Here is a 23,073-nt window from a genome sequence, read left to right as displayed (position 1 = left end):
AGGTCATTTAGTAGAGACCTCTGTCTACATTGAAACACCGGAACAACACAAAACACTTTGCCCTGTTTTCATTCAGGAAAAAACAAACTGCATCACAGCCAACATCTGGTAATGACCGACAGCCTAACTGACCAAATCGGTATTTTATAGTCGCAACATCTTCTGACAAAATCATCATAAATACATGTTAGACGACAGAAACTCAACCTGTGACTAGGCCACACACACAGCCGGTTACTCTGCCAAGTGTATGTTACACCTGTGTCCTGTACTGTGTCTTAATGCAGCCAAATTTATAGTGTAGTTTTCATTTGCATATTCATTGTTTCTCATGTCAGACAGCTCAGTGCGCCTGTAACTATTACCTGTTAACCAGCAGTCATTCCCAAGCTGCTGTGCTGCGGTGATAAAATCATTATTTTATAATCGAGACGCAATCTGTCAAAATCAGTGTAAATCCAGGTTAAAGACGACAGCTCTTCTGTGTATTCAGCCATATTGACATTTATGATGAATAATCACAGAGAAAATTAGAGGCAACTGAAGATTGTCTTCGTAACTTTACCATCACACAGCCTCCGACCCTCATTGGGCTGAATTATGTCATCATTTTTGAAAAGCTGTGTTTACCCTGTACACACTGAAACAAGCAGGTGTTATAAGATTTACACTCTTAATAAAAAAACATTTTAGTCTGGACATTGTGTTTTATATACAATGACAATAAAGTCTCTATCTATCTGTGAAACGAGAGAAAAAGATGCATTTACAAATGTGGGCATACTCTTAGACTGTCTTGTAAGATCAAGACAATCAAAGTTATAAGGGCATCCGAGGATTCAGACGGGTTAAGGCATCTTACAGTGCTTCTCATGCCACTGTTTGTGACATATATTGCTTTATTCTCTCTCTTCTACTGTCTTTACTTTTTCCTGGCTTTCCTCTTGCTCACCACTGTGTCAAACTGTCCAATAAAAGAGAAATTGCTTGAGAATAACCCACAAACACTTATCAAAAATTGACTGGAGAATGAAAAATGCATAGAAGACTTGGGGAAGTAGTGAGGACAGCTAAGTGCAATGGGAAGTATCTCTGTGCTTGACTAAGCTGCTCTGTTGTATGTGATCTATACTTGGCTAGACACCCATAATCCTCTTTTATCTCATTGAACAGAGTGCACTCACCTGAAACAGCTACAACTGCTCACTCCTAATTTTCTTTTGCTTTGCTTTAAAGCTGTTTTCACCTACAGAACGCAATAAGATGTGTCAGGGTTCATTTGAGTTATATGTCACTCTATTGTTTTTTTCTGTTTAATGTGCTCTCCACATCATCATTCAGTGTTGTTGTCGTTGTGCTCCAGTGACCCACACTAACTCCCTCACTCTCTTTATTTTCTCTATTACAGGGTTTGCATTCCCAGACTGGGCTTACAAGCCTGAGTCGAGCCCCGGGTCCAGGCAGATCCAACTGTGGCACTTCATCCTGGAGCTGCTCAGGAAGGAAGAGTATCATGATGTCATCGCCTGGCAGGGGGACTACGGCGAGTTTGTCATCAAGGACCCAGATGAAGTGGCCCGGCTGTGGGGGGCCAGGAAGTGTAAACCACAAATGAACTACGATAAGCTGAGCAGGGCACTGAGGTATGATGGCAGAGAAACTTGCAGAATATGTTTGTTTCATTATGTATCTGTATGTGGGAGTGTGGATTCATTCATGGTTATTTACTCAGATTCTTGACCTTTAACTTCTTTTGTTTGAGGACCAGAAAAAGAGATATGAGCTGTTTTCCGTAAAGCCTAATTTTGCCTCATTATTATGATAACGATCTGTGGAACTTACGGGCGGCAAATTCACATAAATACTTATGATACGCTAAAATTTACCTACCCCTCATGCTCCAGTCGAATTACTAATTTACTGAGACCTTGCATTCAAATTACATAGCCATGGCGCTAATATAAATCCAAGATAGTGGGGTTGATGAAGCTGTACCAAATACATATAGTTAGGTTTCCCCTCCATCATCACTGTCTCTGGGTTCCAACTCATGGACAGGGGCTGAAATAGCTCCTTTTCCAGATAATTGAGGAAGGACAGGTAGTGCCTTTCCCAGGTTGTCACACCCCTAGTGAGGCTTTGCAGTGCCATGATGCAAGATTTATCTGGATTGGTGCAGCAGCAGCAGCAATCTTTTCACTGGACTGTGGACTTGGTGTATAGAGACAGCTGAGCTTGAAGTCTCTATGTTCCAACCCTCACCTGTGGTCAAGAACTCCTGAAGTGCCACTCCCTAAAATACTTTATCATGAGACCGAGTACACTATAATCTCCCTCCCAGTGACCATGTGGTTTCCATGTACATAAAGGATGTGTGCACACGTTGAGTGATCAGAGAGGTTGTTCCACTCGCTTAGATAAACAAGCACTAGTGCAAATGTTTAGTAAATGAGGTTATGGCTCTTAAACACACACCCCTGAGGCTACATTTGTTGTAAAGAAACATTCTGTAATCCAAATAGTGAATACCATCTGTGACCCAGGCAGTTGATTCCAGTCACAGCAATGACCTGCTGGAAGCATTTCATTCGGGCCCACAGAACCCAACAGCTTTGACTCTCTGGCTCTGTTTCATGCAGACATTCCCATTAGTCATGCCTGCCTGGGCACTAATAGCACTTAACCAACTCTCTAATAGTTTTGCATGAGTGACCCTGGCCACATGCCTTCACACGGTATTGACCTGGACAAGTAGAGTTACAACACTGACCCATTTGGGCGGTCATAACTTTAAGCCTTTTGATTAAAGTTTATGTCCATGCACCAGCCAGCTCAGCCAAGCCCCTTAGTACCTTGGTGACTCTTTCTGCTCATCATTTATGGGTTGATGTGTCTGTGGTTATTGATCCACAGTGTTAGTTAATGTCATTAGTCAGGTATTTTGATATAAACTAGGGATGCACCGAAATGAAAATACTTGACCGAAGCCAAGCACACTTTTTTCCATTTATTTTGAATTTTTGAACAATTGCATAAATTAAATAGTCAAGATGTGCTTTTTACTCAGTTTCCCACAGGATTTGGAGAGACTATGGTGGGCGGGTCTGAGGCCCAAGAGGGTCTGGTAAAGTAAATTACATGTGTCCATTTACTTTTAATGTACACATGATATGATAGGTTTTATACTTTCTGTGAATATAATCCAATTAATCTTATTTCCATACTGTATAGACACCTTATTTTGAAAAACGGACGTTGTCACATGTGTATCCTCATGCTGAATTCATCAAGTCTGACCCAATTTGATAAATAATGTTGAATGTGGTTCTTGTATCACGTAACATGAAGTCTTCATAGGCTATCTTCAGGTAGGACTCTCATACTGCAACATTTGTTCTTTGTAAAGAGAGAAACTGACGCTAACTTGCCTGTCAGTTTGCACTGGTCCATTTCAGTGGATTTACCATAAAGGCTTGAATACATGTGCGCTCCAAATTTAGATGCAGCTAGCTTAATTGCCTTATCACAACTGAGTGACAGAAACACTCAAAGCGCGTCAGACCGTTTGTTGCCTTTTCTAAGAAGTCAGCCACAGATAGTGTGGATGTGCTAGGAGACAATTCAGTGGAACAGTGTCTGCAAATGACTATTTTTGCATCTTTCTTGGATACTTAAAAATGCTTCCACACTGCCGACATGTCAATGTAACTGTTCGTTAAAATTTAATCGGTGTTTTGACTTATTAGGCCTAACCGAAAGTGCTATTTTCAGCTGATTAATTTCGGTGGCCGAACATTCGGTGCATCCCTAATATAAACTAAATTATGATTCATCGTCATCTGTTGACTTTATGGCTATCATGTGCTTATCCCTCACTTACTGTGAAGTATAGCCTACTATCGGGGTGAATTTTAAACTTTTTTTATCCGATGGTTAGTTTGAGTTATTCTCTGGCTAGAGCTGGTTTGCTGACTTTCAGATTGCGTTCGCTCAGTATGAGGTAGATCAAATTGACGTGTCAATAAGCAAATTGCTTCAAGACCAACAAAATAGTTGGGAGTTAAAGAAAACAACACAACAGATGCTTCTGATTTTCTTTGTACTTTTGGCTTTCAAGGTCACCAAAAGTTTGATTTTACATGTTTTACATTTTGTGATCTATACTATAACACAATGACCTCTCAGCACATTACAGTTCAGTATTACAGACATCACATATCCCTGGGGAACTCTTCTGTGTAAGCACAGCATCTTATTCACTGCGTCATGTGTCCCCGGCTTGTTGTTTACAGCCAAACATGGCCAAGATTAGTCTAAGCCACATAGGCCATTAAAGGGGGGAAACACATTGAATTGCTTAATTTAGGGTGGGAGGGCTTATTTTCACTCATTTACACTGGTGAGATTAAGATCACGTCTATTACATATGTCGGTCCTATGGGGACAGAGGGAATTAACAAGGGCAACTAATCATGTGTTCATACATGTGATGCACACACACAATCAGACTTGGAGTCCATATATAAAGTTCCTGAATTAGAGAGAAAAAGAATATGGATATTTGTGGTCAGGCTGTGTATTTATAGCTTGTCCATCCTCTAGAGCTGTAACGGATTTAGAGCTTAGGCTGCAGCCACTCTATCTATCTATCTATCTATCTATATATATATATATATATAGAGATATATATATATATATATATATGGATATTTGTGGTCAGGCTGTGTATATGTATATATATATATATAGAGCGGGTCTTAGTGCCCTCTGATGGACCGGCCTTAGATTTTCTATGCAGGAGTGGAGCTCTTGTGTCCTCAGCCACCCTCCTACGGCCAGGTTGTCTCCCTCTTTGCCTATAAATTGAGTAACGTCACTTCAGGCTTAGAGTGAAAAGGTCAGTCAACAAAACGGCACACACCCACGTCCATTTTGTCACCTGATTTGACACCAGAGCTCCTACCAGTCCTTCACCACAAGAGACACTGGAAATTAAGCCTCTCAAGACGCACATTAATAGTAATGTAGCAAGCAGATTAATGTCACTAAGGATTAAGAAGTTATAAAGGAGTTACACAAACACGTGCATGTGCATGGTAACAGTCCCCATATGGAGCAAACTGATGGAGAGCAGGCCGTCTCGTGCCCTTCATATGGAGAAAACCTGGAGTCTGCAAGTCACCATGTGGCAATTAGCATGCACACACATTCACCCATACTTAAAAAGGCAGGCCTGTTTTAAAGTATTCTTTTTATCACTTTGCCTTTTGTAATTATTATTTTTACCTCTATGATCTTATTCTTTCCTGTCTGCCATGCACATGGTGGAAATTCCCTTAATCAGGACTGCTGCATTGTGTGTGTGGACATGTGCGTATGTGTTGGCTTTCTGTTAAGGGGACACAGCCTCAGTCCATGCGTCATCTTGGTCTCCCGCTCCCATGGCCGGTGTGAAATTCCCACTCCTGTAGAGAGGATTATACTCACACTGTGCGTGCTTGTGTATGTGTTTATGTGCAAGTGTGCGCATGTGTGTGCATGTGGACATGTTTTGAAAGTGTGTTTTTGTCTTTTTTTTTTTTTTATTAAAATAATGAGTTTGTTGTTCAAAACATATAATATTAGGGCCTGATTTCCATAGTGTGTCAGGTCCTGCATGAATTCAGCTCCTTTCAAGTCATGCTTACCTTGGGCTTTGATATTCCTCAACATTTGAGGTGAGTGCTATCTGACATTTTTGATGCAAGTAATTAACCCATAGCTGCATTTTCATAATGAGGGATCATTTGGTAGGACGAGGAAGTAAACCTGTCCACTAATAAAAAGGCCAAGCCTTCTCTCCTTCTGATTCCCTGCACCACCGCCTCACTCTCATAAATGAAACTTGTACTGAACCACAAAGGAGAGCAAGGGAAATGAAGCCTGTTGCTAATCAGTCATTTCAGAGTGCTTAATGAGTGTAATCATGCTAAGAGGTCCCAGCTCCTAGAGACCTCCAGACCCCCCTGTCCTCCAGTCAGCAGCCCGCATTGGCTGCAGCAACATAGTGGTCAGAGGTCAGGGAGACTGCCACGCACAGCTGGCAAAGATTAACAACGCAGCACATGTGCACAAATGCACCATTGTACACAGACTCTTGCCCATGCATGCTTGCTTGCACACATGTTTGTAGTGTTTGCTGCATTTCCAACATTTGTGTAAGTGTGATTGGCCACAGCAGCTGGAAAATTGCCCACTGAAAAGCACATAAAGAGAATGAATGTTCCTCAACATTCCTGGGCATGGTGATGCTGTAGCTTCAGAATATTTTGTTACCAATATTTTTTTCAGTTTGTGCTAAAACTATACAAGAACATACATAACATTTAATACCTTGTTTTAAAGTGAAGTGATACATTACATTTGTACTATGGTACAATCCAAGAAAAGCCCATCAAACATTTTTAAACTGCTGCTCTAAAACTGGTTCTGATGTGCATTTAGAAGTAACCCCAGTGACCACATCTACAAAACACGCTGAAGGAAATACTGCTGCATATGCACAGAGTGTTACTCACCTAGCTGGCTGGGCCTGTTTGTAGGTCAGAAGGCCTCTCTCTACAGCAGTGCATTGTGTGGAAACACCTAGGGCCAGAGAGAAAGTGCAGCGGGAGCACCCAGGGACAGTACCACTGTATGACTTTGTGTTCAACTTGTGCTTGTGTGCATTGTCTTTCCATTGTCTCTATCTGCAGCATGTATGTGTTCAGCGTACATGAGCGTTGTGTGTATGTCATTGTCCCTGACTGAATGAGGCCTTTATTTTCTATGAGGGCGGAATGCACACACACCAGAGCGTGCTCGAGTACATATTCGCACCCACAGAGCATGTGACCAGTCTAATCATACCCTGACCAGATCCTCCTTCACACATATACACACCCCCCGACACACACACACACACAGAGCTTGTGACACCTTGCCTTATCATACCCCCTACCCAGCCCACATCCCCGCACAAACACATTTAATTTCCTTTTTGAGACTGTAAACACTCGTCAAACCTGGCTTCTGCACAAAGCACTCTCACGTGTGCAACTTGTAAACACACACACACTCACCTGATTGTGAGCAGCCGGTGTGTGTGTGTGCATGTGTGTATAGAAGGATCTGGCCGGGATGTGTGTGTGTATCAGCCAATGCTGACGAAAGAGGCAGAAAATAAACTAGGGGCTCATGGGGAGTATTGTAATCCCAACTTCCTGTCACAGTCAGCGCCTATTTACAACCCAACAATAGGCAAGGCACAGCCTATCCACGCAAACACAAGTGGGTTGGTTCACTTCATTTTTAGTGTTGACATTGTGTGTGTTTCTGTGATACTGAAATAGACTGGTGAGCTTATACACATATCATGTTAAAGGGTAATAGAGAGAGTTGTCCAGAGTGGGCAAGTCTGCCATCTGAACTGACTGTACAAATAGACCACATCTTGTCCCAAAAACATTCCTGTTCAGTTACTTTTTGTTTTTTACTTTTTATCTGAAACTTATCTGAATCTCAATATTTAGTACTGACCGAATTATATCTGTTTGCATCCACTGCTATGTCAGGTCCTGATATTTCATGTTTTAGACCTTGAATATTATTTTGTTGCACTAGCCATCGGTTCTAATAGTTATGTTAGCATCGCACTCTCCAAAGTAATTGCTGACATATCTGAACAAGGCAACGTGGCTAAAAAAATAAGTCCCAACAAACATTAGTGGTAATTCTTGGTGCCCTGTTGGACCTTTTTATAGTGATGTTGCTGCTTTTTGAAATCTTAGCAATTAATTGACGAGCACAGTGTTATCCTATCCGAGTTGTAATGAACAGTTTCCTTTGGGTCATAACTTTTCCAATTTTTATTTCATTAAGTTCTTGTATAGCTTATTTTGAGTGTTTCAGAAGTTTGTCTTATTTTGTTAAATTAACAAATGGAAGGGGTTTTACGTGGGGGGTGCTGTTTTATATTATTCGGAGTTAGAAATCAAAAAATCTGCTATTGTATTGACACCAGTATGAAAAGAATGTCAAATAACACAATTGTAAAAGATAATACTACCCAAGTTTTTTTATGTAAATGGCTTAAACCCTGGTTCAAGTGCTGTTTTGAAATATCTATGTTCATTCATTGCCTGTGTGTGTGAGAGAGACTCTCTCTCTGCTTTGATCATAATGTTTTGGACCACAGCAGGTCTGTGTAATCTAAGCCTTAATCCCTGGCCTAGAATCACACACAGTAACAACTGAGTTGATGAAAAGCCTCCCCTCTGTTCCCCTGAAGGCTTTGCCTAAATCCATACTTGCATTGATTGTTCAATCTACTCTTTTGGTTAAACAGGGAGCGGGATAAAGATGCATCTCCTGGATGATACGGGCAGAGGGTGTGTGGGGGCACACATGCACATGTGTAGCGTATGCCTGAATGAGATTGCAGTTATGGAGTCAGGATATGGGAGAGGTGTGTGTGTGTGTGTGTGTGTGTGTGTGTAAGCCGAGTGCGGTGGGCAGCTAAACACAGGCACTCAAAGAATCTCTTTCTTCTCTTTTGAAGTGAGTTCAAATGCTCTTCAAAGACTGTCTGCCCATATGACGGCGCAGGAGGAGGGAGCATGGAGAAGGAATGGGTGACCATGTGTTCTAAACACAGCTTCAGTTGCCTCGGCTGGGATTACGCAAAGTTGTCCGCTTCCAACTATGCGTTTCAGCGGGGTTTTTCTGTGTTAGCTGCATGTGTGAGTGCAGCCAAGCACACACAAAATTTTAGTTGGCTACCCTCCCTAGCATCCAACAGCCATGAGCCACGGTCAGATGTGTCAGTGATATTTTTGGCCTTTGGGATACGTCCATGTTTATGTCATTTATACACTCAGTTGCCAGTTTATTAGGTCCACTCATCTAAAATTAATAGATCCTACCATCATGAAAGTTAATAATGATTAAAAGTAATAAAATAAAAACTAGAGAGGTGTTGATTCAACTTTATAGTCATTTTGAAGGCTGTGGCCTGTGGTGATGAATAGTGTTATACTCAGAGGCATTTCTAATATTTTATCCTCCTCATTTACATCAATGAGGGTAGACTGAATATTAACAAGGCCGCTTTATGACCGTGGAGACGCACTACATGGGTTTGCCCCTATTCACTTTCTGTTTGAATCGAACAAGACTGACCAACATCAAAAACAGGGAGAAGTTGAAAGTTAAACATTTGTAACTTAAATAAGTTCGCCTGGATGCGCTACGCGGATTTGCTGAAAAACTGACAACAACAAGTCATGCGGTGTTGGGAGAGGCAGTTTGGTCTTTACCTGCTGTGGATAAATGTCTTTGGAGGAGAAGATCATTATTTTAGACTCTTGGATCCCTCTTATGTATCTCCCCTGCCTCCAGATAGAAACAAAAAAAACATGGTGCTTCGCATAAAGTCAGAGGAATAGTACAAAAAGTAAATTGTTGGAAAACATTTCAGGTTGCCTTTTTACACAGTGTTTGCTAACTAGCATGCTACTCACTAACGACGAGCTAGGAGCAGCGAAGGCAATGACATGCATTTTTGAGTGTTCACCATAAGACTGCCCTAGTTTAATTTGGATTCCCTAAATAAACTTGCAACTAATCTCAGAAGTTGTATTATTTATTAAAATTTTAGTATGTGTGGTGTTTCAGAAGCTGATAAAAACGCAGTGTGTCATGAAATTTTGCTCCAATTAGGGGTTGCAATGATGCTGTGTGAGACATAAAATAAATTAATCTCAGATCATTTTGTTTGTTTGTTTTCTACCCTTGCAATTCATATTCATATTGGGCCCAAATGTAGACCCTAATCCAGCCTGTTGACTTTTCAATCTTCAGCTAATTTGATCACAGTCCTGTTGTGGTTTTAATTCTGCTTGACTTCCTGCCTGTCTCTGTCCATCCCCTCGCTCCCAACTGCTCCTCTCCCCTCCTTCCCCGGCCCTTGTGAGTGTCTCCCCTGGAGCAGAAATTACATGCTGCTTTGTGCCTGGCGTAAACAATGTTTTCAACAGTGCGGGCTTGTCCTGTCTCTCTCTCCCTCTCGCCCTCTCCCATCGCCTCAGGGGACGACTGGAGAGCGCAGGGAGAGTGTATGGATAAAGAGGGGGAGGTGGATTGATGAGAGAGAGCGAGAGAGAGAGGTATCAGTAGGATAATAGGAGGAGGGTTGAAGAGAAAAGAGCAACAGTCTGTTCCCAGAACAAAAATGCCCCAAACAATCTGTGTAATAAGCATAGTAAGAGGGGGTGAAAGGCAAAACCTCCCTACTGCCAGACAGACACTCACACACACACACACACACACACACACACAGCCGTCTGGATAACTACCATTCAGTGTAATGATAGTCAATGGGCTCTGATTAACTCAGCATTACCTATATACCCTGAAGCCCCTATCTTTGTCAGCACACTCAACTTGTGCCAGCAGACACATGCTGGAGGAAGGAAAAGTGGTGCCTAGTGTTAGAAAAGCAGGTAGGCATGCAGACATGATGAGCAAATGTGCCGTCTGGTTAAGTCTTGTGTTTAATAGCCAGGGGCGGTGTTGAATGGGTAGGTGGTGGTTTTTGTGATCGTGGCGCACAAGCTTGTTATCTCCCTGACGGACAAACACATTTCGTCTTTGTTCCTTTCTTGCTCTTTATCTCTTCCTCTTTCCTTCGCTCCAGCTCCCTCAGTGTGTGAGGCTTGGCAGCCAGGGATCTAGAGGTTACATAAAGTGGATGTGGATCTGGGGAAGAAAGCAGAGAGATGTTACATAAAGCGCTGTAGCTGGACAAAGGTTAATAAAAAGTAAGGCTTGTACTGTAGGCAGGAGCGATGGGAGAGAGGGAGCTTGAAAAAAGAGAGAGAATGGCCATTACATAAACAGATAAAGATGGGGTGAATTATTGGTGGCTTTGCTTTGGTGTTACATAAAGACATGGGTCCATCCAGCAAAATGAATAACAGAATGTGATTTTGTGTGTGACACTGAGACAATTTGAACTTAAAGGACCCTAAGACACTTTTTTCAAATTCCTGACCTTTCTAGACAGATATACATTAATGAAGGTACCACACATACAAAATATACACAAAGTAACAGGAGTCGCACACACTTACAATCCGTTTACCATACACATTTTGGTGTTAACGCTGCATACGTTGACCTCTGATCGCTTGATTGTTTGTTTATCCCGCCACACAGCATCACTACTGCTCCACAGCTCAGTCCATCCACTGTTTCTCATCTATCGGTTTTCTCTCTTTTTCACCCCCCCTTCCTCCCGCCTCCACCCTTTACTGGGTCTGCTTTGTGCAAATGTCATACAACACTCTGTAATATCTATCATTAGAGATGGGGGTGCGACATGAAAGACTCATGCTTATTAAAGTGTGTGCTTGAGTGTGCAGGCGCATCTGTCATAGTCTCAGTGACTTCAGGAACAAAATAATACTTTAAAATGTAGATATATTGTGGATGTAACGTTTCAGTGTTGTTAATAATGGTGGGATAAATCAAAATGGTTGCATAAGAGATTATGCAGTCAGTTATTTAACCCTGATGTGTGCCTTTTATATGTGTCTTTACATGCATTAGGCATGTGTGAGCACAGGGTCTTACTGTTTTTATTTATCATGTCTGCTTTATTCTCTTTACCAGATACTACTACAACAAGAGGATCCTCCATAAGACCAAAGGCAAGAGATTCACCTACAAATTCAACTTCAATAAACTGGTTTTGGTCAACTACCCTTTTATCGACATGGGCTCAACTGGTAAGCCTGGACTGCTTAGGGCTGTGTGTGCATGCCTGTGCATGTTCATGTTATCTCCTAATCCCACAATAGGATCGCATGATTACATAGGATTACACAGGAGAACATTATATATGATTTCTCAGTATTCTTCCCCTCTTTTTTTTTTTTTTTCTCCTCCCTCCCCCCCTTAACATCTCCAGGAAGCAGTGTTCCTCAGAGCGCCCCTCCTGTACCCACTGGAGCAGGAACTCACTTCCGCTTTCCTCCTTCAACGCCCTCTGAAGTCCTTTCCCCGAATGAGGACCTGCGCAGCCCTGGTGGCATGTTCAGTTCTGTGGCCCGACGAATGGCACGTGGATCTGTCAGCGACTGCAGCGACGGCACCTCCGTCAATTCTGAGATCGAGGAGGGCAACGTGGGAGCGGGAGAGGAAAGGGGAGACAGGGGTGTGAGCGGAGGAGGACCTGGTGGTGGAGGAGGAGGTTACCGAAGTATCATCCATCCCCGTCTGTCTCATGAAACCCTCTTCCGCATGTATGGAGGACCAGGTAACCCCGCTGGGCACCCAGGCTCCCGTGGCCCCACAGGGCACCGCATCCATGCAGAGCCCCTGTCACCCTTCCCTGTGTCCCCTCTGCCAGGGCCAGGAGGAGCTGGCCTTCTAGCCCCTCCTTTGTCCCCGGCGCTCTCCATGACTCCGACATCTCACCTCCCCTACACTCCCTCACCCACCCTGTCACCCATGTTAGGCTCCCACTTCTCCTTCAACCCAGAGGACATGAAGCGTTACCTGCAGGCCCACACCCAGTCGGTGTACAACTACGGCCTCAGCCCCAGAGCTTTCCTCCAGTACCCCAACATCGTTATCCCTCAGCCCCATCGGCCCGCCGCAGACAAGGCTGGTCTGACCGGAGAGAGAGGCGAGAGAGCAGAAAGAGCAGCGACAGTGGGGGGAGGAGAGAGGGGAGGAGAGCGGCACCACCATCCACCTCTGGCTCACTCCGCCCATCACCACCCGCATCCACCTCACTCTGCCCACCCTCACCCCCATTCTCATCCCATGCATCACCCACTGCACCTGGGTGAGGAGCCTCCACACATGTCTCCCTTCAAGTTCAAGCTGCAGCCACCACCACTCGGCAGGAAGCACAGGGAGAGTCAAAGCCAGAGTAAACCTAGGCAGAGCTCAATGTCCTCAGGATCTGGATCCATGTCATCTACCTCTGGCCTGGGCTCCTCGCTGTCGTTCGGCAGTGACCTGAGCTCAGCCAGCGGCTCTGGCCTCGTATCTGCCTCCTCCTCAACGCAGTCCCTAAACAGTGCAGGGCTTCCCAAGATAAAGGTGAGATACATAGACCTAAATATCACTCACTGTAATGTATTCAGCAATCTCAAAGTTACACATAGAGAAAACCACAAGATCTTAAAAAGTGTGTCCTTTTTAGTAAAGCCGCATTGTGAATAATTTATTGATTTATCATAAACATCGACTTCAATGGTATTCACTGTCTCTTAAAACATTGCTGGACTAAAATGTTATACTAGTTCATTGTCAGTGAGTTCCTTACTTTTCTGTTTTCCTCCTGTGTTCACCTCTGTCTCTTTTCCCATTTTTATCCGACTGTCCAGGTGGAGCCCATCTCTGATATCGAGTCAGAGGAAGAGGTGGAGGTGACCGACATTAGTGATGAGGACCCAGATGACAGAGATGAGGAGTTTGAGCTTTTCTCCCATCGCCACTCCAGGGCCCCTGGCCACCACCACCACTTTGCTAACGGCACAGCCGCGCCGCAGCATCAACCCCATCCTGATGAGGACCTTGACGAGGATGTCTTCAAAGCCCCTGCTCCACCTCCACCTGGCCTGATGCCCTTCTTCACCTCGCAGCACACACACTCCAGCGTGCATCGCGGGCTGCTCACTCTCAAGAGTGAACCCACCGAACCGGGGGACAGTAACACACCCCCACCTCAGACGGGCTCGGTGGGAGCTTCCCAGACGAAGTGCATCCCCCTCAAGCTGCGCTTCAAGAGGCGCTGGAGCGAAGACCAGCGTATGGAGGCCTCACAAGAGGAGTCGGACGACAAAAAGGTGCGACCAGAGGAGGAGAGGGAAAGAGAGAGGCAAAGTAATGGACGGATGGAGATTGAGGAGGATAGGACAGGAAGTGGAGAAGGAGACAGTCCTCCGCCATTGGCGTACGAGGGCTCTTTAGCCACACCGTTGGCCACACAGCGGAGGGTGAGCGCTGAGCTGCACCGTGCCACTGCACAGCTATCTCTGGAGAACAAAGACTGCTGATGAGAGACACAGCCCAAACACTACTGTTCCAGTAGCACTAGAGGTGGTACAGGAGTATGTAAATGGTTCCTCTGTAATCCCTCTCCCACACTGACAAACTAGATTCCTGAAACCTCCAGTGAGCTGAGAGCACAGTCCAACATACACACATATAAAACAAACACCTCAGAGACAACCTGACTCTTGTTCTGCCCCCTATCAATCCTTTGTCTGGATCAGGACTCTTCTGGGACACATCCTTTGGGAGGTGGGAGTCACTCAGACTCAGCCATCTCAGGCACCCCGACTGTAACGAGGCTGAAATCGGAGGGAGACTCCCTCATGAAACTTCAAGTTGACCTCCCGTCTGGCCAGTGAAGCTCCAAATGCCCTGTCCCAGTAGCACAGCTCCTGCCTTCAGGCCCCATCAGCCAGTCAGCACTTTCCTCAGGGGACACGCACTCCCTTACAGCCCAGCACACACACCTAGGATGACGAAGTTCATACTCTCCTCTGTGCTACTTTTCCTATAAGCTGACGGGACTTTGATAAGTGCCTGTATCTAAAACCCACAGCCCTGGAGTGACATGGAAGACAACAAAGAAGAGAGAGGACTGCTATGAGTAACCATTCTTTCACTCATGAAACCCTTGTTAAGATTGGCACAAGCTGAAAAATCATTGGGGGGGGGAGTGTGTCTCCAAGACTGAAGAGTGGGGCTGTTTGGTGTTGTCTGACTGACTCTTAAGCCTGGCCCACTCCACTCAGGGAAGCCTATTGCTGTATGTTTATTGGAATCATGCACACAAACACACAAGCAAAAACAAACTAACAAAAAAAACAGCCAACAGTGAAGAGGACTCACAGTGGAAGCGCCGTTTATGGATGCTTAACCATTTTCACTGCGACGCAAAATCATCCACACATTCACATTAACACATACATAGACTTTGACTCTGGCACACTGTTTCTCTCAGAGCTTTTGACTTTTGTATAACCTTTCTGTCTCTCTCCTGTCTTGCCCCCTCTTTCTCTTGCGGACCACCTGTGGAAAGATCATGATTCCACTTAAAGAAATAATTTTAACCCCTGGGAGATGTGAGGAGAGCAAAAGAGAAGAATGAAGAAGTACTTCAGCGTAGAGAAAGGACTGCTGAGGGGACCACGAGGGGGAGGGAAGGGTTTGAGGGGTTCCAGTAATTGTTAACTAGACTTCTCACCTCACCCTAACATGGCTTGTATCCTGAAAATATTCTCATTCAAGTCCCAGCAGCACAGAATCCTAGTTCACCAGCTCAAGCTCCTCTAACAATCGTAGATAGTGTTTAAACTAAACCAGCAAAGACACACACACAGGACTGCCTTCAGCTATTAAACATTAACCTCTCTCTCCACCTCTGTAGTGGCGTCATCCTCTGGTTCCTGAGTGTGTGTTAGACTGCCAGGCCTGTTACCTACAAGTGAGAGCCTGAGAGAGCAGGAGACATCTTAGACCTCATATACACACACACACACACGCGCACACACACACACACACACACACACACGCTGCCTCTCTATGCCTTGTTTTTATAGCATGTAAAAAAAAAAGTGCAAACTGAGCTCTAATAACACACATACAGACTATATCTTTATATATTCTAAATGAAATTATTAAAAAAGTGAGATTTTAAAAGAACCATAGCATTTTAATGATATGATTTATTCAGGATTTTTTTTGTAAGTGGATTATTTTGAGTGGTGAGACGTGTTATGCACTGGGTAATATGGTGTGATTGGTGGGTGGACAGAAAGAAGAGGAGTAGGTGTCCAGGGTTTTCTTGTACATTTGCTTCATAGACAAACAAGCCAGAGAAAAACAGCACAGGCCAGTCTACCAGAACAAGACCAGCAAGAAGAAGAAGAAGAAGAAGAAGAAGAAAACAAAACAGGGACTCGAACAGACTGATAATGCTTCACTTTGTGTGGTTCATTTGCAGTAGCTTGCCCTTTTAGCACGCAGTACTCTGCTCTTTCCTGTCTGTACAGTCTTGCCTGTTCTAGCCCCAGGCCACCTCTTCAGGCCCCCCCTCCTTGTGTGAGTGTGTGTGCGCGCGCTCAGAGTTAGCTCATGGGTTATTAGCGAAGTAGTAATCCTGTCTTTTCTCGTAGGCCAGTTAGCATAATGCTCCAAAGTTCACAGCAGCTCTGAATTGGGGCATGGGGGGGGGGGCGGTAATCATTACTGCAGGACAGCCTGGAAAAAGTTGGACATGTGAGGCCCTGTCCTGAAAGGCCCTCTCCTCAAACTATGCACATTCAGACATACACAAATGATTTGTGATTATGTTTTCAAATCCCGGAGCTTTTTTGTCTCTGCGTCCAGGTCATCCAGGCGCCTGATGGGTTAACTGAGCCATGTTGACCCGCGGGCTGTCCCCAGCCTGGCCAGTGACAAGACGGATCTATAGCAGCGAACTGTGAGATAGATGACCTCCAGGCGGTCTGTGTAGCTGAGCTGATTGAATTTCCTCATCAGACCCCTGTGGTCTGGAATGGAGCATGTCACAACATGCGCACACACACTCTCGCACACTTACCCACACCAAGTCCTGTGTCTGTATTTGAACTGACAGCTGCCTTATTACTACTTTTCATATCTCTGCACCAGGTGAGGCCATCAGTCTTACCTGCTCTGCATTCTTTCTCTCTCCTTTCTGTTTCATTTTTCCTCGCTCTGTTTCAGCCGTTGTCTGACTTCCCGCTAACTGCAGCGTGATCTGACTCGGTCATGATATTGCAGGGTAAAAAGATTGATTTGGACTCTGATTGTAACACAGGCTCTCTCTCATCCTGTTTCATGCCTCTACAGTCAAAGAACGGTAGATAAACAGCACAAAGATTACATTTCTCTATCAAAAGAATAAAGGTTTCTCAGTTTATTTTTCTGATGTCAATATTGCTATTGATTATTGTTGTTGTTATTGTTCTTATTGGGTTATTTACCTCTCCACCTGGCATTATTATTATTCCATGGCTCTGTTAGCTGTTGCTTTTTATGTTGTGTACATCACTTTGGATGATGTGAAAGCCCCCCCCCCAAACTCCATTCCCTGTTTGAAACCTTTAAGCCCCCGAAACCAGAGACCTTGTTCTTGTCTTTAGTTTTTACAAATGTAATATAACTAAAATGTGTAATAATAATTTTGATGCTGACAGAGAAATAACATCGGGGACTGAGAGAGAAGGGCAGCGGCGGAGGATTTTATTTAAGAAGGGGGAGTGATCTTATCTTTTTTTGTCATGTATTGTAATTTTTATTTTATAATGTTACTTTTCTCTCTCTCTCGCTCTTGTATTTTTTTTTCTTGTTTTTTTTTTAGGGGGAGGGGTGGGGCGGGGTGGGTTGTATCATTTTAAAAGAAGAAAAAAGATGTGTATTGTTTGACTGTGTAAAGGTCTATCTTCTCCCTCTTTCAGTCTCTCTTCTTTCATCTCATCTCCCCCCCCGAGCAGTTACATAACACTCAGATGGAGAGATGAGAGTTAATACCATGATGTAACATTGAATTTCTCCACTTCTTTCATGTTTTTTTCCCAAACTTGTAATTAAGCTGTAATCAGGGTTAATTAAAACCAGTTAAAACCCAATATGAATATCACTGTGTTTGTTTATGTCTGCTCTTCTTTCATACATCCATATTTATTAATGACACTTAATCAGACAGTGAAGTTTTATTACAGGGTTATTTGTAAACAAAGAGATTAACCTGTGACATTTTGTCTCGTCAACAGCAAGCCAACTGTTATTTGAGGCCTTTTGGTATTTCTGTGGCAACATCAAAATTACAATATAAACAAAATGAAACTAAGCAACTGTACTTTAAGCTCCATCCAGCAGGGGGTTAACGTAAGCTTAGCTTAATGGTAGTAGAAAGGCTTGAATCGGGAAATGGCTAGCCTGGCTCTGTGAAATGGTAACAATCCACATACCATTACCTCTAAAGCTTATTATTGAACAAGTTATATCTCCTCTATTTAATCTGTACAGAAACCAAAGTGTAAAAAACATAATTTGCTTTTTTTATGAGCTGTGCCTGCCTATTTGTTGGCTGCGACCAGTAACCTCTGGTTGTCTAGCTCACTAGGACTTAGGACTTAGTACAAACCATAAAATGATAAATTGTCGTTTTTACACTTTTTGTACGGAATAAAGGTTCATTGTGTAGGTTTTAGTGGCATATAGTGGTGAGGGTTGCGAATAGCAACCATCGCTCAGCCACTGCTCACCCCTCCTTTTGCAATTTTCACGTCTCTTCTTACTTCTAACAAACCAGACAACTGTTACTACTACTTCTACTACTACTACTACTTCTTCGTACGTAATCAACGTAGTGACAAAATGCGCTCTGTAAAGCAGTTTGTCCGTTTGGGTCACTGTAGAAACATGGTGGTGCAAAACATTTTACACACCAGACCTTTAAACAAACTAGATATAACATGCTATTTAGTAATCTTTAGAGGTGCTGGTGGGCACCTGTAAATTACCTTTTAACCCCATGTACCATTTAAAGCCCATAGTACTAGCTCCCTTATCTTAAGCACACTTATAAGCACATGTAAGAGGAGGAGGAGGATCCACTGGAGCGAAGAGTTGCTACCCTTGAGTGAGACTTTTAAAGTTTTAAGTTAAAGTAAAAGAAAATGCATTCCATGTCTCAAACAGATATATGAGGATTCATACGGAAACATATTCCATTGTCTGTATGATCATAAAAATAGAAGAAAATAGGCATTTTTTTAATAGATGGACATTTTAATCCTGTAGTTAAGTGCAAAAATTAAATTAATTAGACATTAAATACCAGCCAATACCTTGTGACTCTGTGTGTGTTATCATGGCAAAATGTGGACCTGGAGTGACCTACGGGAACTACAACAGAGGTGGTTTTGAGTACTTTGCTAGTTGCTTATATGTCTGTGGACAGATTTTGTCAACTATAAGACATTAGTTAAAATCTGTGTGTGCATGTGTGTTTTATCATCGCAAAATGTGGTCATAACACCTAATGTAGCAGGAACTACCACAGAGGCTGTTTTGAGTTCTTTGGCAGGTGTATATATTCCTGTCTGTGGACCAGGGAAGCCGCCAAGGTGGAGGTGTAGGGGGGGGTCTCGCTGCCAGTCACATATGCAGAATAAACTTCTCAGTAAAGTAAGCAATGTATCTGATATTTTAAATCAGGCAAGGCAAGGCAAGTTTATTTGTATAGCACATTTCAGCAACAAGGCAATTCAAAGTGCTTTACATTAAACATAAAAGCAAAATAGGGAAATTGAAAAAATACACATTAAAATATAATTTTGGTGAAATAGAAAATAAAAACAGGATTAAAAAATAATAATTATAATAATAATAATAATAAACAGGGTAAAGCAGGACAGTAAAAGTTACAGTGCAGTGTACAATCAGGGTTAAAAGAGTTAAATATAATAATAAAAACAGGCTGAGGGGTTGAGCAAATAATTGAGTTACAATTATTTTGAAAAGAGAATAAACAGATAAGTACACTTAATCTACTCTCTCTAGCTAGTCTGTACTCGGGTCCATAGCAATCTTTGGGTCCACTGAAACTCCAAAAACCCTCGGACACTACAGAGAAATCAGGACATGTCTGTCCGCAGGCCACTTTAATTCCAGTTATACTCTGGACCCACTTGCGCGTTTACAGGTGGACAGAGGTTCCTGCAAATCACTCAGATTTAAGACCACTTCCTTCACTCTGTTCAATCTCACTCTCTTTATCTTTTTACTCAATTACCTATTCATTTCTCACCGTGTAAATATTTAATTAAAAACAATGGTAAAAAGAAAAGTTTTGAGTCTTAATTTAAAAGAACTGACAGTTTCAGCAGACCTGCAGTTATCTGGGAGTTTGTTCCAGATATACGGAGCATAATAACTGAATGCTGCTTCTCCATGTTTAGTTTTGACTCTGGGGACAGAAAGCAGACCTGTCCCAGATGACCTGAGAGGTCTCGATGGTTCATAACGAAGCTGAAGATCAGAAATGTATTTTGGCCCTAAACCATTTAGTGCTTTATAAACTAACAGCAGGATTTGAAATCAATTTTTTGACATACAGGAAGCCAATGTAAAGACCTCAGAACTGGAGTGATGTGATCCACTTTTTTGGTCTTAGTGAGGACTCGAGCAGCTGCGTTCTGAATCAGCTGCAGCTGTCTGCTGGATTTCTTAGGGAGCCCTGTAAGGACACTGTTACAGTAGTCGAGTCAACTAAAGATAAATGCATGGATAAGTTTTTCCAAGTCTTGCTGAGACATAAGTCCTTTAATCCTTGATATATTCTTCAGGTGATAGTAGACTGACTTTGTAATTGTCTTAATGTGGCTCCTCAAATTCAGGTCTGAGTCCATGACTACACCAAGATTTCTGGCTTGATTTGTGGTTCTTAACATTATAGATTGAAGCTGAGCACTGACTTTCAATCGTTCCTCCCTGGCTCCAAAAACAATAACTTCAGTTTTATCTTTGTTTATTTGAAGAAAATTCTGGCACATCCAACCGTTGACTTGTTCAATACAGTTACTCAGCGCTTGTATGGGGTCATAGTCCCCTGGTGATATGGTTATGTAAATCTATGTGTCATCTTCATAATTATGGTAACATACTTTGTTGTTTTTCATAATCTGAACCAGTGGGAGCATGTAAATGTTAAACAAAAGAGGCCCCAGAATGGAGCCTTGGGGAACTCCACATTTAATTTTTGTTAGCTCAGATGTGTGATTACCTATAGACACAAAGTAGTCCATGTCCTTTAAGTAAGATTTAAACCAGTTTAGTACTGTGCCAGAAAGTCCAACCCAGTTTTCAAGTCTGTCTAGTAATATGTTGTGGTCAACTGTCTCGAATGCAGCACTGAGATCCAATAATAGTAAGACTGAAATTCTGCCACTGTCAGTGTTTAAATGGATGTCATTGAAGACCTTAACAAGAGCTGTCTCAGTGCTGTGGTTTGGTCGAAATCCTGGAAGACATCAAAACAGTTATTTAGTGCCAAGAAAGCACTAAGCTGTTGAAAAACAGCTTTTTCAATTATTTTACTTAAAAATGGGAGATTTGGTATGGGCCTATAATTGCTCATTAGTGAACTGTCTAGATTGCTCTTTTTTTAAGAGTGGCTTAATGACTGCAGTTTTCAGGGCCTGTGGGAAAAAACCTGAGAGGAGAGACATGTTGACAATTTGTAGTAGATCTAACGCCATGCATTATTATTATTCATTATTATTCATTATGCATTATTCATTTAAATCCATCCTTTCTATTTTTCATAATACACTGCTCAAAAAAATAAAGGGAACACTAAAATAACACATTCTAGATCTGAATGAACGAAATAATCTCATTAAATACTCTAATACTTTACGTAGTTGAATGTGCTGACAACAAAATCACACAAAAATTATCAATGGAAATCAAATCTATCAACCCATGGAGGTCTTGGTTTGGAGTCACACTCAAAATCAAAGTGGAAAACCACACTACAGGCCCGATCCAACTTTGATGTAATGTCCATAAAACAAGTCAAAATGAGACCCAGTAGTGTGTGTGGCCTCCACGTGCCTGTATGACCTCCCTACAACGCCTGGGCATGCTCCTGATGAGGTGGCGGATGGTCTCCTGAGGGATCTCCTCCCAGACCTGGATTAAAGCATCCGCCAACTCCTGGACAGTCTGTGGTGCAACATGGCGTTGGTGGATGGAGCGAGACATGATGTCCCAGATGTGCTCAATTGGATTCAGGTCTGGGGAACGGGCGGGCCAGTCCATAGCATCAATGCCTTCCTCTTGCAGGAACTGCTGACACACTCCAGCCACATGAGATCTAGCATTGTCTTGCATTAGGAGGAACCCAGGGCCAACCGCACCAGCATATGGTCTCACAAGGGGTCTGAGGATCTCATCTCGGTACCTAATGGCAGTCAGGCTACCTCTGGCGAGCTCATGGAGGGCTGTGCGGCCCCCCAAAGAAATGCCACGCCACACCATTACTGACCCACCGCCAAACCGGTCATGCTGGAGGATGTTGCAGGCAGCAGAACGTTCTCCACGGCGTCTCCAGACTCTGTCACGTCTGTCACATGTGCTCAGTGAGAACGTGCTTTCATCTGTGAAACCGTAATTGAACTCCTTGCAAGTCATGAACATACTCAACCAATGATGAGAGGTCACAAGAGGACGCTGATTCATTTTAAGGGGTCGCCAATGAAAAATATTGGTCACCAGGCAGTCCTTAAAATTACTGACTGACACAAAAGGTTCTAATATGTCAGTGTGGGACATATGACTCATGTAACCTGGTTTTACCTTCTTTGACCTTGATCTTGGTCTGTGTCTGTGTGTAGAGATTCCTGGCCCCCATTACTGGCACACCAGGTCATCCAGGTGCTCCATTCACAGCAGAGGAGAGAGGCAGAAAGACAGAGACCACAGGAACCACTGTACTCTCTCACCTGTGCCACATCCCTCTTCCCTCGCTTCCTCTTAGCGCCTGCTTTCGCGGAACTCTATGCAGAGCCGGCTCTGTGCTCCACATATAACCACAACCTATGCATTATGCACATGCTGCACAGCAAGAAGCCTTTGTGAATGCACTCACACACATACACACACATGCTAGACTGTTGCATCTTCTGTGAGAGTTATGGTACGGTGACAAACGGAGGCATGCTAGTAAGTTCACCACATCCTCCACCATACAGAGAAAAGCTGCACCGCACAGGAGTAAGGTACGTTCACAGTGACGGCGCAGAGCACAGACTAGTGTGTGCTCACATTGATGTGGTTTGTTTGAAACTCTGGTGCTTCTATTTCCGCTTTCTCCTTCCTTCCCGCCAATCTTTCTATTCGACCTATTTGACCCCAAAAGAAATATCATATTCATTTTCCTCTCACGTAGGGGACTGAAATGTCAGTGACTGACCTGATTTGTGAGGGGTGAAT

At 43.2% G+C, this 23,073-nt stretch overlaps 1 protein-coding gene across 1 annotated transcript in view; it reads left to right on the top strand.

The window, feature by feature from the left end:
• The window catches only part of erfl3 (Ets2 repressor factor like 3), a 51,938-nt gene extending 34,239 nt beyond the window's left edge, over positions 1-17,699 (top strand). The window contains exons 2-5 of the mRNA XM_038711040.1: positions 1,409-1,643; positions 11,692-11,807; positions 11,990-13,131; positions 13,419-17,699. Coding sequence (XP_038566968.1) covers positions 1,409-1,643; positions 11,692-11,807; positions 11,990-13,131; positions 13,419-14,090 — 2,165 coding nt within the window. The 3' untranslated portion in view covers positions 14,091-17,699. The remainder of the gene's footprint in view (positions 1-1,408; positions 1,644-11,691; positions 11,808-11,989; positions 13,132-13,418) is intronic.
• The last annotated feature ends 5,374 nt before the right edge of the window (positions 17,700-23,073 follow it).

Source organism: Micropterus salmoides, unplaced genomic scaffold, assembly GCF_014851395.1.
Source record: "Micropterus salmoides isolate LMB-PRFRI ecotype aquatic unplaced genomic scaffold, ASM1485139v1 Ms_hic_scaffold_11, whole genome shotgun sequence".
In the NCBI taxonomy this organism is placed as follows: domain Eukaryota; kingdom Metazoa; phylum Chordata; class Actinopteri; order Centrarchiformes; family Centrarchidae; genus Micropterus; species Micropterus salmoides.
This window is presented reverse-complemented; position numbering and strand designations above follow the sequence as displayed.